Source organism: Onychostruthus taczanowskii, unplaced genomic scaffold (genome assembly GCF_017590055.1).
Source record: "Onychostruthus taczanowskii isolate IOZ18803 unplaced genomic scaffold, ASM1759005v1 scaffold154, whole genome shotgun sequence".
NCBI classification, from domain to species: Eukaryota; Metazoa; Chordata; class Aves; order Passeriformes; family Passeridae; genus Onychostruthus; species Onychostruthus taczanowskii.
Genome location: NW_024498730.1, coordinates 304,092 through 320,835, shown reverse-complemented (window position 1 = coordinate 320,835; position 16,744 = coordinate 304,092). Strand labels below are relative to the sequence as shown.

Here is a 16,744-nt window from a genome sequence, read left to right as displayed (position 1 = left end):
CAAAAGTTAAAAGTTTTTAAGAGTTAGCCTTGAGGTCAAAAAGCTGTCTATAGGGGTGAAGAATGTTGCATTTACTGACCACATAAACACAAAAAAAAAAAATCTGTATATGGCTTGTTGTTTAATGAAGACTGATTTCTAAAGAGCCGATGCAATTATTAAGTAATTGTAAGTCTCAATATCAGCAGCCCACTCAGTCACATCTTTTGTGTTCCTTTGCTTGTTGGTGATGTAGTAGAAAGTCTACCTCCACATTTAGACACTCCAAACAATAGCTGTGTGTCACCTAAAATATCTTTACATACCTTCTTCCATTTCTTTAAGTGAGCTAAATTTTATAATCGAGCTGCAAATTGTAAGTTTTGGGAAGCCACATTTGAAATCTCTTCTTAGTACCTTAGTGCAGCTTGCCAGGATGATCTTTTACTGATGAAATCAGGTTTGTGTTAACTAAGTTCCTTTATAGAACTGAAGAACTAAGACAGAGTTTGTATTTGTATTAGCCTCATCAGACATGATTAGTGCTGTATCTCATCTATAAAGTGCTTAAGATGTTAAATTTAAACTGCATATTAAGAGCATTGTAAGGAAGCTGCTTTTTAAAATATACTGTGTTCTTGACAAAGTTCTATTTAAAACCAAGAATTTTCTTCTTGTGAAAAAAATAAATGCATCTAAAAGGTACTGAATCCATGACTAAAAGTCTGGTTTTTTTGTAGGGTTGGATGGGGCTTTTTTTCCAAGACAAAACTCTGCTAAGGGCCTACACAGCAGTAACTAGAGGGTGTTGAACAGAAGTACTAGAATTATTCTTCAAAAATGTGTGTTTTGAATCTGAGCATTCATCACTCTTGGCTAATTAAATCAAGTAAGGTTAACTCAGATCTACGGCACTTTTTGCTAGATAGGGCAATAGCTGTCTGCTAGCTGTATTCTTAAGATGCTAGCCAGCCTAGGGACGACATATCAATTTAATAATTTGCACCAAGGGAAGGAGAAACAAGAGAGAACTTGGGGCAAAATGTCAGTAAGGCTTCCAGAGGACTTGTTCTTACATGCTTTATTTCCTTGTTTTAATTACTGAGTTTTATCCTGTGTTATGGCTGTTGAGTACAGTTTTGGAGTTAATCATGCTAGTGATGTTAGTTTCACTTAAAATTAAATGTGAAACATAATCTCCCATTATCTGTGATAACTTAGTTTTCTTTGAAGTTTTTCAGAACTGGTTATATTCTAGGTTAGGGATGATATGGTGATTTTTCTTTTTAACTTCAAAAAAGCGTTGTCCATTGAAAAAATGGAAAGAACAATTAACAGTTCATTTTCCCCCAAATATTTCTGCCTTTAGTTCTAAAAGTTTCAAATCAAGCATGGTGTCCTGCTGCTTGCTGATGTACTCTTCTTGAATCTGTTTCAGTATCAGATGAAGCAATCTTGGCTTCTATGAGTGATAATAAATGGATGTGAGTGGCACTGAAGGAAGAGTACCATATAATTGCAAAAGAAATTAGTGTCCATCACTTTGTTTTTCAGTTACAGCTCATACAGTCATTTCAAGGACTGTTTAAAAACCTCTGTTGTCAAAGAAAAGTGATAGTATTGAGGGGGAAAAAAAGAACAGGAAAAGTACAGTGATAATGTGATGTTTCAAAGGCACTGGAGACACCCTCAGGATCATTTTTTATCTGCCAAATCACCTCTTATTCTCCTAGCATGTTAAAGATTGGTGGGGGGGGAGGTGTTGAGAAGGCTTGACATGATGCAAAATTCCTTCTTTTAAGGATTAATAATATCATTATCACCTCATTCCAGTACCTCAGCATTTTCTGCTGTAAATTACTTTTTGTTCTGAAAAGTATGAGTAAGTTATATGGACTAAAGAATGAAAAGCTCAGTTTTGAGTTTTGTTTTATTAACAGCAGAATTTTTCCATATATAGTTGTACCCAGTGATGCATTTAGTTTTTACAGTATTTTCTTTTTTTTTCCAGATTTTAGAAGTGAAAAGTCCAATAAAGCAAAACAAAACAGATAAACAAATGAAGAATGGGGACTGTGATAAGGTAAATAACAATGAGGTAGCAATAAACTACTCCAGAATGTGGTACTAATGTGCTTGCCAAATGCCAATCTTTGTTACAGAATGAAAATCTTAGTACATCATTGCTTTGGATTCCTTTAGATGCAGATCTTTTTTTATTTTCTTTCTGTAATTCTTTTATCTTCTCTCATGTTTTGATTTTTTTTTTTCCTTCTTTTCGATCAGGTGGTTTGGCACATTTCATCAATTGGGAATCCTCCATCTATTTATTTTATCTGCTGTCCACCATGAGTTTGTATTGTGCTTCACAGAGGAATGAGATGTAGATGAGAATTCACAGATGTATTCCTAGCCCACTAATCAATCTGGGTTAAAAAGAAAATCTGTTTTCCAGAATACTTTCTGAAGGCTGTGCATTAGGAAGTTGGCAGTGTGATGTAGCATGTGAACTAAAATGACATGAAGCAACTATCACCATTTAACACTGAGATAGTTTGATTTAAATCTCTCTAATGGTTGTGGGCAAGAGCTCTCAATCCTTCCATGAATAAACATAGCACAATTGCCCACTATGGACAAGTTTCTGTGAGAGCTTGTATTTTGCTGGTATTAGTGTCAGTTTTGTGATAATATTATGCAAAAGATGGAAGTTGCAGCACCTAGATTTTTAGTGTCTAGATTTTTATCTGCAGTACCTAGATTTTTAGTGCTCTGATATTTTGGTTTGCATTTTGGTTGCTTAGGTTGAGTGCCGTATCTTGTTCTGCTTACAAGCAAAAAACCCCAAGTTTTTAATGGCTCAGGCACTTTCTGAAGGAGAAAGTTTTTAATGGCTCAGGCACTTTCTGAAGGAGAAAGTTGATAATAAGGTGGATAGGTAAGACATGTTTGACATCCCAGAGAAGAAGCACTAGAATTTACCTTTAGTCTTTTTTTGCTGTTGACACAAAAGAAATAATTACATACCTCTAGAGAAAAAGATTGATTTGGAGTCTTTGTATTTGGTTCTTATATAGAAAGATGGGATGTGTTTTCTAAAGATGCTGTTTTGGCATCCCCAGTCTTATGATGCTTTCTGGCACAGTTGAGATACAGAGATTGTCAGCAAATAACCACCTATGAAGATTTCTGTCAGTATGAAGTATCTTAAAAAACCACAAAACCTTATATTTGTGTTGTATTAAGCTAGAGAATGCCAGACTATTCATAAAAAAATAGACATCAAAGAAGAGTTTGGTCTTATCTCCAGTCCTGTGTACTCTAAGAAGGATTTAAAGCTATTAGAGAGCATCCAAAGGAGGTCTGCAAAGATAGGGGAGGGCTAAAGGGGAAGGTTTACAAGGAGCTGCTGAGGTCACTTGGTCTGTCCAGCCTGGAGAAGAGGAGACTGCAGGGGGGGAACTTCTTGACTGAGGGAAGTCTCCTTCTGAGAGCAAGAGGAGGGGCACTGATCTCTTCTTCATGGTGACCAGTGACATGACCCGAGGGAATGGCCTGAAGCTGAGTCAGGAGAGGTTGGATATTAGAAAAAGGTTCTTCACCCAGAGGGTGGCCAGGCCCCAGAATGGGCTTCCCAGCACCAGCCTGAAAGAGTTCAAGAAGCGCAGAGAATGGACAATGCTGTTGGGCAAATGCTGTGACCCTTGGCACTGTCCTGTGCAGAGCCAGGAGCTGGACTCAGTGATCCCTCTGGGTTTCTTCCAGCTCAAGATATTATAGGATTCCAAGATTTAAAATGAGATTTCTATTTCTAATGGTTTTGAAGACATCTGAAGTTTATGAATTACATTGCTGCAACTTAATTAACAAGTTGTTTATGGGGGGGAATTTGTTTCTAGGCATATCTTGATGAACTAGTAGAGCTCCACAGAAGATTAATGACATTGAGAGAGAGACATGTACTGCAGCAGGTAAGAAGCATTCTCATGCACTGTCACAGTGTGCTCATTGAAATTCTGAAGTCTCATCTATTTCTTTTTTGCTTTCATTTAAAACTCTATAATCAATTATCAGTTATTGGTTAAAAAGTCTGCTATCAATTTTAATAGTTTTCAAGCCTGTATAGTCCATAGAAGTCCATTACCTCTTACACTGCAGTTTTGGGTATTTTTGCACTTAATATTAAGTGTGTAATTGTGTTGTCTCTCTAAATGACAATTTACAAAAAAATGCCTGAGATATATATTTCGCCAGTTTATTGTTATGTTTCTTAACATATTGTATCAATAATTATAAAAGCAGGGTGGGAGAATGGATGTAGCTGTGCACTGTGACTTGATAAAAATCTGGTTGCTTCTTTCCTGAAAATGACCAGCCTTGTCTCAGGAACAATTGAAGTGGGTTTTTTCCCCACTGGAAGCAGAAAACACAAAATTCAATGCAAAGCCCACTTTGAAGAAAAACATAATATATTCCTTAAATATTCTGAAGTCTTAGAATGAGTAAAATATGAAAGTGTCTAAACCAAAAAGGCTGCAAATTTATTGAAAGGTTATGCAATTGTAAGAGCAAAGAAAGTATTCTTGGGTTTGGGTGGTACTGTCAGGTACCATTGGATTGAAAATTGTGAAGATTAAACAGTAAGCACTGTCAACAAAGTAGATGCAATTGTAGCACAGATGGTTTTATTATGTTTTAGAGATGTTGTAAAGAGGAAAATTTTTGCCACTTCTAAAAGTTTGCAATCACTTGTCAAATTTTTCAACTAAGCATGTTAACAATATTTTGCAAGCTCCAGCATTAACCGTTTTGTTAATTCAGGCTCCATATTGTGAGTAAAGATGAGAAAACTATTGAGAGGTCATAGAAAAGGAAAATCTTGTTTAAGGATATGCTTAATTAAAGACGAATTTTGGTGGCTTTGTCAGATTTCATCATATAACACACAGTGATGCATATTGGTTACCCTTCATATTTAATGTACTGTTGCCTCCCAAGTTTCTTTTTCCTACAAAGGGAACCAAAGCATGCTTTTATAATGGTAGCAGAGCCAAATTTTTAGTTACATAGGGGAATAATTTTGGAAGAGGCTAAGATACAGGAATTGCAACACCCTATCCACTTCACATTGTTCATTGATTCTCAAAGAGCTCACATTAAAATTGAATCTGGAAAAGACACTGTGTTGTAAAAATTACCACCTTGTCTTTGCTTCCTGAGCACTCACTTCCCCAGTTATCCAAAGCATAGCTTCCAAATAGTATCACTTCTGATTCACATCAGTGGCCAGTACTACTGTTACCAGCTCAGAACTGAACCACTGTCCCAGCCTGGGCAGTTAGGCCATGAACTCAGCTTTTACTGGGGCTGTTAGGACAGCCTTCAGACCATAGACCGTACTTGGCTTCATGTGGAATCTTGGAAAAGAAAATCAACTTCAAAACATTTTGTGCAGAGCAAATATAAAAACAAGCAAGAAACCTTTTTTTTTGTTCCCATGATGGTGGTCTAGAGCTTTTGAAATCCTGACAGGATGATAAGCCTGGAATAGCCAGACCTGACTCCATAACTGAGCCTGCTCTGAGCAGTGGCTGGGACTAGCAAAATCCTTTCCAACTGGAATTATTTGGCCATCCTAAGAAATACTTTCAAAGTAAGTAAAGTGCTTTAAATCGAACCCCTCATTTTCTTTCTCACTGGCAGCATTTATTTGGTGATGAAGAATTATTTGGTTTTGTTAGAAAAATAATGGATTTGTCCACTAAATTGTGTTCATTCTAACATTAGAGTACTGTTATAGTAAGCTTTGTGGGAGCTTACTAATACAAGGAAAAAGTCATATAAAAACAAACATAACTGAGCTGGAAATTTAGAGTATCCTATTCTGAGTAAATGAAGAAGAGCAGTATACTCTTGTATGTTTTAAACTAAACATTTTTTTTCTCTTGAGTCAATTTGCCAAACCAGAGAAAGCATTCATTCACGAACTTTGCCTCACAACTTGCATTAGGAGTGAGGCATTTTAATGCTGTAATCCATGATTACTTATACATTATTATTTACATTATGAAAGTTTGGTTGATGTAGAACTGGTGTTGCCTTCCTGGGGGAAATTGTTCTTGCAGATTGTTTCCTGTGTTTCAGAGCATTTGCAGGCTGTTGGTACAGCCCTAGTGAAAGCTGGATTTATGGCCAGGCTGTGCAGGCTGGGACAGGGATTCAGTTCTTCTGAGAACACCATGATACTGTCTACAGAGGTCTACTAGGAGTCAGTGGAAGAGCCAAGTTACTTACCTATTAGGCTGTCTGCACTAGTGAGTGATCTATGCTGCTGTAAAACAAAACACAGCTTAGTTTTAAAACCTTTAATCCTTTAACATTCTGCAACTCATTAATTCACATGATTTTATCCATTTACAGAAATATCTTCCCAATACTGAATGGATAACTTGCAGAGAATCAGTGCTTCTCTACATGAAAAATAATCTGCCATCCCATCTTAAATGTTCTTGCTGCCTTGCAGCTATGTAGTTAATGTAAAATACTTCCAGTGTGCACAGAAATTTAAAAGTTACAGAGCTGAGAAAGTCTCTAGGAATGAAACTTCTATACTAAGAAATACATAGAGATTGTAGGAAGTACAAAGATGAGAACAGCAAGGTGCAAAACTGCATAATGGGATTGTGGTTACTGCATGAGAAGAGGGATCAAAAGCAAAAATATGCAACAGAAAACTGTAGACAGCTGCAAGAGTTTTAGAGGGGTTGGTGTTGAAGTGGAATGGTGGTGGCGTCGTGTTCCTGAATAGCAGCTGCCATCTTCTTAGTTTATGTTAGGGCAGGTAAGTCTCTTGCATAGAGACTTTCAAAGAAGGGACTTGCAAAAGAACAATGAAGGCATTGATATCGTGTAAAAGCAGGGGCTTTTTAAACTTACACTGAGGGACATGAAAAGGATTTTCTTTTTAAAATTTCTTTTTCTAATCTCAGTTGTCACCAAGTTCATAGGCATGACAGCAAACAGGAATGCAGCCAAATTGAGAAATGAGAAAAATGTGTCTTTGTGAATATGGCTCTTTCCCAAGACAGGCATTCTCTTTGAGACACTTTGTTAAAGGAAGCTGAGAAAGAGAGAAGACAGGAGAGATGTGATACTACACTGCAAGTGCCCAGATACATAATGAAATAATTCTGATGTTAGGTGCTACTTACAAACATATAAGAATTGCCTGAGGGGGAGAAGATATGTGAACAACATTTCACTAAGGAATCAGTCCTGTGAGCAGTTTTTATATGAATATTGGACCATGACAAGACAGAAGTTGGTCTGAAATCATATTTACAAAGAAATTCCTTTACCACATCTTTCACTGTAGGGAAAAAGGTTGAAATTTACAGTGATGAGGCTTTTTTTTTTTTTTTTTAACTGAGTCTGCAATCAGATGTTAATGTTGCATATCCAATATATTCAAATTTGGCTGGCTAAAGCAGTGTTTCTAACTCTGCATTTTCAGTGAAGAAAATGTTAGCACCATCCCATGAAAGGCAGCAACATTTTTGGTAACTTTATATCTTATTTTGAGACATCAGAAGTCATATCTTCAGCTGGCAAAAAATCTGAAAGAGAGTGCATTAGGCAGCAGGGGCTTAAGGAAGAAATTGAGAGTTTGCAGCATGGCTGAAAATTAGGTTGCTCATGTTCCGAAGGTGCTTAACTTCAGATGGCAACTATCTTCTTAGAATTTTCTGCCAGGGGCAGCTTGGAGGTCTGGAAACTATCACATGGCCTAAAACCTTCCATAAATTGAAAAATGACTGTCATTAGTTGCACTTTGGCTTCCTTATACAAACACACTCATTTGCTTGTTTAAAGGCTGATAAATAGTTATACTATGATGGATAATGATGAAACTGAGCTGGAGAGACATTATGTAAACAGAGACATAATTTACTGCAGAAAAGCAAAGCTTATACAGCAGGAACAAATGGGATATTTTTGTTCTCTGCAGCCTGAGCTTTTGGAATAAAACATTTTAATGCTGTGTTTTTAATGTTAGAACTGTCAGACTTCCTAGCAACTAATCTCAACCTTTTATTCTTTTTGAAGAATTTCTGAATAGCACAAGGATGCGTATGCTAATACTGTAAGTCATGAATTCCTCATTGACTGGCACACAGGCAGGTGTTTTTCATTGTGCTGTCTGGGTTTATCTTGATACATTTTTGTACATCCATCAAAGCCTTTGGGGTTCATTTCAGTCACTTGCCAGGTGCCCAGACATAGCGACTGTATCTCTTGGGGGCTGGATGAGGGATGTATTTAAAATGTTTATGTTTCCCTTGACCTAGAGCTTAAAAGCCCAAAGCAGAACTTGATCAATAGAAGTCCTTATCCATTTCTTAAAATATGCAGCACTGTTTAAAAATACATGTGTTAACACTTTCACATAATCTTTGTTTCTAAAATCAAGTATATTGCAGTGGGGGTTATTAGAGGTAGTATTCTTCCACAGTAACACAAAGAAGTGATAGACAGAGTTGTTCAACATTTTCCTGGCCACTGTTTCTGTAAATTTCTTGTACAGCCATTTATTTGTCTCACAGTGGATATTTAGATAGCAAGCCCAAGATTAAATTCCAAACTTTACAAAAGGAGGCTAAATTAAATACTTACCTTTGCTTCTCTCTTAGATGAGGCTCAAGAGAGTGGCAAAAATGAGAATAATACTACATATAAAAGTTTGCTGCCGGTATCAATCAGTTTTTTTCCCGCTGGATTATTTTTTCCTCATGTCAATTGAAGACAATTTTCCTCGTGTCACTTGCAGAATTGCAATAGTAGGGGATGGAAAAGTGTTGCAAGAATCTGTGAATCAACAAGTGGACAAATGAAGTTAGTAATTTTAGATTAAAAACTCCTATATGGAAAAGAAGTTGAAAGCAAGAAGTACAGATTTTAATGATGTGTTAATAAAAGCAAGAGTTTTTCCAGGTGCTTTCAGAATTTTGGGCAGCTGTAAACCAAATTAAACAGATTTTATTTTTATATTTTCCCATCTTTGAAAATAAAGGGTGATTGAAAAGGGAGATTTTTATTGTAACAAGCACTTCCCTTTTATTACTTTATCTTGTATCCATTCTATTTAATCTGTTCTTGGCTGTGTCATTCCATGCCTGACAATACACATTTCATATTTCATTTATCATTAACATAGTCATTACTTCTGTGGTCTGAGAAGAAAAAATACTGTTTGTATAATGACATGGAGACTGGAAATCTACAAAATATTTAGTTTAAATTCATTGTTCTTTGTGAAGTTGGTTATTCCTAACAGATTTGTCTTTTTAAAGTGCATTCTATAACCCCTGTGTGCATACATCTGTATCTCCTCCAGCTGTGGAAAATGAATTGCAGTCAGAGTAATAAAGCTCAAAGCAATCAAGGAGTATCTCACAGTAGTGTTTCAGTGGAGGTGTATGTGGAAGCCCCAGAACTAAATAGGTTTCAAATTGGAGGTTGCAGACAGGATTTGTGGAGTGTAGCCTGAGTGCTGCATGAAGGGTGGTTGGAAGGACTGAGAAGAGCAGTGTTGTTCTGTCAGTCCATGTGCTACCCAGAGGCTACTTCAGGGTGGAGTGCCTTTCTGTGTGCTCTTGGCACATTTGTCTCTTGGAATGAAACTGCACATAAGAGATTTATAGCAGCCGTGTGTTGGCACTGTGTTAGCCCCCTCTGACAAATAATGCTTTGGCTTTTCAAGATGCTCAATGTTTTTTTTTTGAGGTAGGTGTGTGCACCCTGGAACTTAAAATATCTGGAGTTATTTTTTCAGCAATTCTGTGTTGAGTATGACCACTCTTCAAAAATACAGACTACAGTTTAAAGACTAAAAATGTCACAATGGCAGAAAGGCACAAGTTAGGTGTCCACTGTTGATTTCACAGAAATGTAGGATGGTTAAAGTTGGAAGGAATCTCTGGAGGTCACAAGGACTTGTAGAGCCAGTTGCCTGGGACTGTGTCAAATGACTTTGAAATATCTCCAAGGATGAATACCCCACAACCTAAGTGATGTTGTGACCTTGCTGGAAGTCCTTCCATGGTTTATTTGGCTTAAAAAAAAAAAAAAAAAAAAAGATTTAACTGTGTTATTCAAAAAGTGGCTACTACTATGTGAACTAACAGTTCATGTAAGATCTCTTGTATTTTATTTTTTTTTTTTAATAATAGGGACTGGACTCTCTAAGGATTTATTTCTTTTCCTTGCTTGCAGAAAAGCTTAGGTAATTTATTTCCTAATGTAATCTGCTTAGCAGCTATGCACATAATAAATATTCCAAAGATCTACCTGGGATTTTTTAATTATTTGTTTGAGCTTAACGGCATAATGTTGCCCCTTCCTCCCCCTTTTTTTTTTTTTAACTGAATTATAAAATAAGCTGATTTTCTTTGAACATTTGAAAAATATATTGTCAGTGCTAATGTTTGTGGCAACAGCAGATGGGTATGCTGACATTATGGTTGATGATCTAAAAAACATCCAAGATACTGTAATCTGGACAGTAATGCATTGTCAGAAAGGAAGTGAATGATAAGGATAATGGTTAAACCTGCAAGTATTGGGTCAATTTGGCTCATGTTAGGCCTCTCATATGGTACTTGTTTATACTTACAGTGGGCATATAAAACTTCTGGAATTTCCAACTGCATCTTTTCTTTTCTTTCAGATAGTAAATCTTATAGAAGAAACTGGACACTTTCATATCACAAATACAACCTTTGACTTTGATCTTTGTTCACTGGACAAAACCACAGTCCGTAAACTACAGAGTTATCTGGAAACATCTGGAACCTCCTGAGGATTCAGCATATGGCTGTGTCAAAAACTGTTCTTTAAGTGATGTATGCAGAATGATGCGACCAAAATGGAGGGGAAAAAAACCAAAAACCTCTTCAGCTTTTTTTTTTCCTTAAAGCCAGTATCTTGATAAGGGAGAGCAAAAGTGACCAGACTCAGAGGACCACTCTTCTCAAGAAGAAAATGCTCTGGAAGAGTTTGCCTGGATAGCCTTGAAAAACAAACACAGAAAAACAAACAAAAATACTTGTTCTTAATGAATGTGTATGATATCATGTATCTCTCTCTGTGGTATTCAAGTCCACAAGATGAGTGCATGTTCAACACACTGCCTTACTACATAACTGATCTATTTATTATTGCATACATGTATCCTAAATTCAATGAGTCACTGAGTGACACTACCAGATATTGCAGGTAGTGGGGTCCCTTGTGTGCTCTTTTGATGCCGTACTTTCACAAGTCTAGTAACCTTATTCACATTTAAATGTCACTTCTTGCTATCTTTCTTTAATCAATTAAAACACTACAGTCTTGATTCCACCTCTGCACAAACAAGATACAAACATGGCGACCAAGCAGTGGTCCTGTATTTCATTTCCTGTCTACCACGGTAGGGTGGACCTCAGCAAGTTGGACTGCAGGTCCTTGATTCTGTCCACTTATTGATACTGACCATGGTTAAAAAATGCACCAAATAGGTTCATATGACTTGCTGTCTAGGCTCAGTGAATAAACCAATAAGACTTTCAACAAAAAATGTTATGTATACTGTCCTGAATCTGGCAACTCTTGCAGTCTATGTTTTTGTGTCCATTTAAATGTTGCAAAATTAAATATCTATTAGAGTGAAAGGTGTTCTGCAGGAGCTCATGATAAAAGAAAAAGTACTGGTCCTGTCTTTAAAGAACATGTTGTAGAAAATTCTTAATTTGGAGCTATTTATTACTTTGAGTTTCAACACTCTTCTGCTGTGTGTGACTCACTTCTACCATAAAACTTTTTGCATAACATTTTTGTTTGTTCATGTAGTATACGATCTGCTTAGTTTGTTTTGGGGATTTTTTTCTGATTTAGTTTGGTTTTTTTATAACTGCTAAATTAAAACCTTTTATTTGAAAAGAAAGAAAAGTTGTTATACAGTTAAATACAATAAATAAATACACGTATGATATCATCTGTATGTATGTTTATATATACACATGTACCACACCTGTGTATATATATGCATACACACATACATGCACATATGCTTTTCAAACTTTGCAGATATTGGTATCTGTTTGATAACCTTACTGTGTTTCCAGAAGAATTTCTTGTCTATAAAAAGGAGTATTCTTTCATACCATCCATTATTTCTTGGAATCAGGATCCTTTTTTATGCATGATCAAATGAGAGGATGTATACTCAGTTTCACATCAATGCTTTATGCTCTCATATTGCTGATGGTTTCTTGATGAAATCATTGCCTTTATATGACAAATTCAAATTCCTAAATGACAAGAGAAAATAATAATTTTAAAAATACTTCTGGATGCAAAGGTTTATTCAGGTTTACCAGACTGATAAATGTATCTTGTTGCTAGACAGGCCAGTATGTCATGTGTATGCTTATTATGCCACATGTAGTCTCTATGTGTAGAGCTAAACAGTAGTATCTCTATGACTTACTGTTTAATGTGCACAGTTTGTGCAGCACTGAAAAACTATTGGGGTTATTTCTTATTCAGATAGTAAATCTTAATACTGTTTCTTTAAGTCCAAAGAAAATTTTACACTTTATTCTTTTTGAAAGGGCACGATACATATTGGGTTGGGGGCTTTTTTCTTATTTAAAATGTTGTTTGATCATACTCCGTAGGAAGTCCTCCTTAGGCTTCTGAAGAATAAGTGTACTTTTTCAGTAATGTTATGACTCTTATTGATGATTGGCATGAAGCATACTTGAAGCATTATGTTGTTCTTTTAAGTCCATGTCTTAATGTGCAATTGGGGGAGGGGATGGAGGACTGGGAGAGTAATGTTAACTTTACTATTGACAGAAGGCAGGTGATGATGGGGAAAGGAAAAGGGGTGCATGTAAAGGGGATAAACTTCAATTTTTATTGATTGTTTTATATAAAAATGTTTGGTAATCTAAAAGCAACCTTAAAAACCTTTGGTCTACAAATGTGTGTTCAACTTTCCTGTCTTCTAGTTATACAAGATGTATATGGAAATTTGTCCATTTAGACTTTTCTAACTAAGTCTTGTGGTAAAGACTCATTGAGTTTCAGAAGGGGATACTTCTAGTACGACTATTGCACTGTTTTTTTAGAAATGGTGAAATGAATCATTTTACCCTTAAAATACCAGATAAGCTTTATTGTACACTGAGAACAGGGGTGGAGGAAAGGAGAAACCAGGTGAAGAGGCGTAAAAAGGAGATTACATCAACTACATTAGCAAATCAGTGCTGAATTTCATTCAAACTGTGGATGATCCTTGAACTCTTAAATTTTCTAATTCAATGAGAGAGAGAAAATAGACTGTTGGTGTCAATGCATGTGTTTACTTTTTCACAAAACTCTGATAGAAATAGAGTGACTAAGTTTTGATCTAAATTTTAAAGTTAGCTATTTTCATCTAATTTTGTATATGGAAACAAAATAAATCTGTGTTCACCTAATTTCAGACATTCATATTTCTCGTAAAGGAAAACCAAGAAGATACCCTTCCAAGTCTTGCACGTCTATGAGTATTGATCTTTGGGATGGGTTAAAGTGTTTTGGCAACAAATGTTTTGAAGTTTACTTAGCCTAAAGCTGTTAAAAACAGTTGTGTAAGAGAATTTGGACTAGAGACAGAGTTTAGCAGTAACTTCCAATATCTAGAGTAATTCTCAGCATGAGTGGCTGTTACTAGAGTAGCAGTTGTATCCAGTAGCAAAGACGGTTTTCTCACTAGAAACTTTCCTCCTCAGAAAGTGGATGTCCAATTGGGTAGACAATTTAAAAAAATTAATTTTTTTTACAAATTCTAATCAGCTGAGAGGCTTTACAAAACTTTCACTATCATCTAAATTTGAAGGCCATCTTAGTCCATGCTAAAGAAAAAGAGCTAGAAAGGAGGAAGGGGCCTCCTTTCCACCTCTCATACACTGAAGTGAAGAGAGTCTTCCAAGGTAAAATTAAATCCGTGCTCAGTGTTCAACCTTTGGACTGTAAGAAATGGTTGATCATTTCTCTCTCTCTTCATTGGTTTGATGTTTTTAGGGAAAGTCTATGCTTTCAATTTCAGAAACAAAATGCACACAGTACAGTGCATTTGGGGAGCCCAGTATATTTCTATTAAAGTTTCTTTTAGTCTCTGGGAAGGAAATTACAAGTTCTTGGGTTTTGCCTGGCCCGTTGTTCTTCTTTCCCATTCTTACAGTGAAATAAAGTACTTTCACAATCTAGTTTGAGTCCTTGGTCCTTACTTGGTAATCTTCCTTTCCTAGAAGCTATACCAGAGTTTTGGGGTCTCTTGAATGACCCATTGGTTTCAAGACCTGTCAGTTTGCAAAATTGATGGGAAAACAGTGGAATTGCCTGAAGTGAAAAATGAAGTGAGAACATTTGGTTTTGTTGCATGCATTATCTTACTCCAGACAGTGCTCTGATGTTTGATTTGTTTGTATACACCATATCCTATCTTTTACGACTTGCAGTTTGATGACAAACTATCTTTTAGTAAACTCCTGTTTCAGTCTACAGAGTCTGTTTTGTGTTTGCTCATTGGTCTGTGGTTTGCAGAAAGTAAGTGTCATGATGAAAATTTTGTCAGGTTTTCACCCACAGCAGGAGCTAGGAGGAACTACAAAAATAAGCGGCAAAATAAGAGATGTTCCGAAGTTTAACAAGTGTGAGGCTTGTGTTTTTATGAGCCTCAATAGTTTTCTTAATTGTTAAATGTACAGTAGAATGTAGTGTACACCAGGAAGCTACTCTATACGGAGCCTTACTGCTGGGCATAAAAGCCTTACTGACAGATGACAGGGACTAAAACACATATATCTGCAGTGCTTTCGTGCATCTTGGAGGTTAATCAGTGCATTAATGCTGCTAAACCAATGACATTTACAAGGCTGGCTCTGTGTCTGGACAGATAAATTAACATCAAAGCACACTCACTGTAAGAGCCATGCATTTGATTGAGCAGCAAGAAATGCTACTGTGACTAGACAGGAAAGAGAAGTATTACTACAGTAAGAACAAAGCCCTGGGGTGTGGCGTAGGAGAAAGAAAAAAAAGGTAAAGAAGAGAAGGAGTAGTACAACTGCCTTGGTTTGCTGCTGTAAAATCCACAGTTGTTGATGAGTAGAGACCGAGAGAGATGGAGATTGCAGGAACATAAAAAATTTAAGGTGTTTTATTGTTTGGGATGCTAATGTCTGTTTCACATTTGTTTCAGTATTCCATCTGACTTACATTCTATGTTTTACCTCAGCCAGGCTGATTGTACTGCAAAGTGGTATTCTTGCATTTTTCATGTACTTTAATATTTCCAGTCTTGAAATTTGAGTGAAGTCAAATGTAAGCCTGTGAATGCAGCAGATGTATTTTTATTATTATTCAGTATAATTCTGACTGGAAGTAACCATTTCCTGAATCTTCCATCAAATGGATTATGCATTTTTGTATGTTCCTTTAGAGAGTTGATGCTATAAAGCTGCAATTTCTGTAAGTAAACATCACCCTTCTCATCACAGCAAGGAATAAATTATTAACTTTTATCACTGCTCATAATAGAGACAGAATGCAACATCTGAGTCCTATTTAGGAACGAGTGGTTTGTGGAGGTGTCAGATACAGCTTTTTAACAAGACCTAGAAATAAAGCCTATCTCTTTTCAGGAGGAGAAGGACAAGAAATATTTGATTAAAATATTTCTACTCTGATAATTCTGGAGTTTTCCTACAATTACTTTCCTCTTTTAAATCTTTCACCATCTAATAACTAGTGACTACATACAAACTTATAGAATCAAAGGAATTGCAAATACAAGCAAGTTTGTATTAAAATCCTGACTGTGCAAGGAGTAAGGTCATAATGCTGATACTGCTTTTGGTGCAGGGCAGACATTCCTAGCACATGTGGTTTGTGTATCCTCATCTGAGTGGGTGGTCTAGAAAATGGTGCAAAATGCCGCGGGAGGGCTCCGTTTTTGAGTGGTGCCGAGGAAACATTCATTATAAGCTCAGCCAGTACCACCCAGGCTATCCAAGATGAAGCAGTTTTCTTTCAACTTTTATAAGCAGCTACATTTTCACTTTGCCTATGCAGCTAAATATTTTAATTCTCTTTTTACAACTCTGTTAGTTCCCAGCTGTAAGTTCCATGCTTGCTAGGCACCTGGATAGGCACCTGGAGTGGGGTTATTTTGATGTGGCTGTTTCTTTGGGAAGATCGTAAGACAGAACTGAAACACGGTAGTGACCCCCTTATTATTATTGTTATTGTTATTTTCTGTCAAAATTATTGTTATTATTTTTATCTCAAGAATTGTCTTGCATGTAAGAAAAAGTTAATACTTCTTTGATTAGTGTCAGGTTTTGTTAGCACAGTGTATAGTAAGTGGATGAATTAGGAATAAGCTTCTGTGAAAGTAGACACATCTAAAATCAAGATGTGACCTGATGATCTTTTGGACCACTGCAATATGGGCAGCCTAGAAATGCTTTTATTGTTATTGTAGAAGTGCCTGAATCTCAGCCTGTATATAAAGGGAAATAGTGATTAAGGTGCTCAATTAGTTTTCAGCTATCTCTTGCCTAAGGTCCCTCAGACATCTGCTCACAACCTATGTAAAAACTTAATTGAGTGTCAGCTGGGACTTTTCTGTGCTAAACACCCCTTTCTCTTTGTATTGTCACAGCTATGAGAA

At 36.4% G+C, this 16,744-nt stretch overlaps 1 protein-coding gene across 2 annotated transcripts in view; it reads left to right on the top strand.

The window, feature by feature from the left end:
* Positions 1 to 13,505, top strand: part of MLLT3 (MLLT3 super elongation complex subunit) — a 119,519-nt gene extending 106,014 nt beyond the window's left edge. For both annotated transcript variants that reach the window (XM_041399097.1, XM_041399096.1), the window contains 3 exons: positions 1,991 to 2,062; positions 3,879 to 3,950; positions 10,706 to 13,505. In XM_041399097.1, the coding sequence (XP_041255031.1) occupies positions 1,991 to 2,062; positions 3,879 to 3,950; positions 10,706 to 10,837 (276 nt within the window). In that variant the 3' untranslated portion in view covers positions 10,838 to 13,505. The remainder of the gene's footprint in view (positions 1 to 1,990; positions 2,063 to 3,878; positions 3,951 to 10,705) is intronic.
* The last annotated feature ends 3,239 nt before the right edge of the window (positions 13,506 to 16,744 follow it).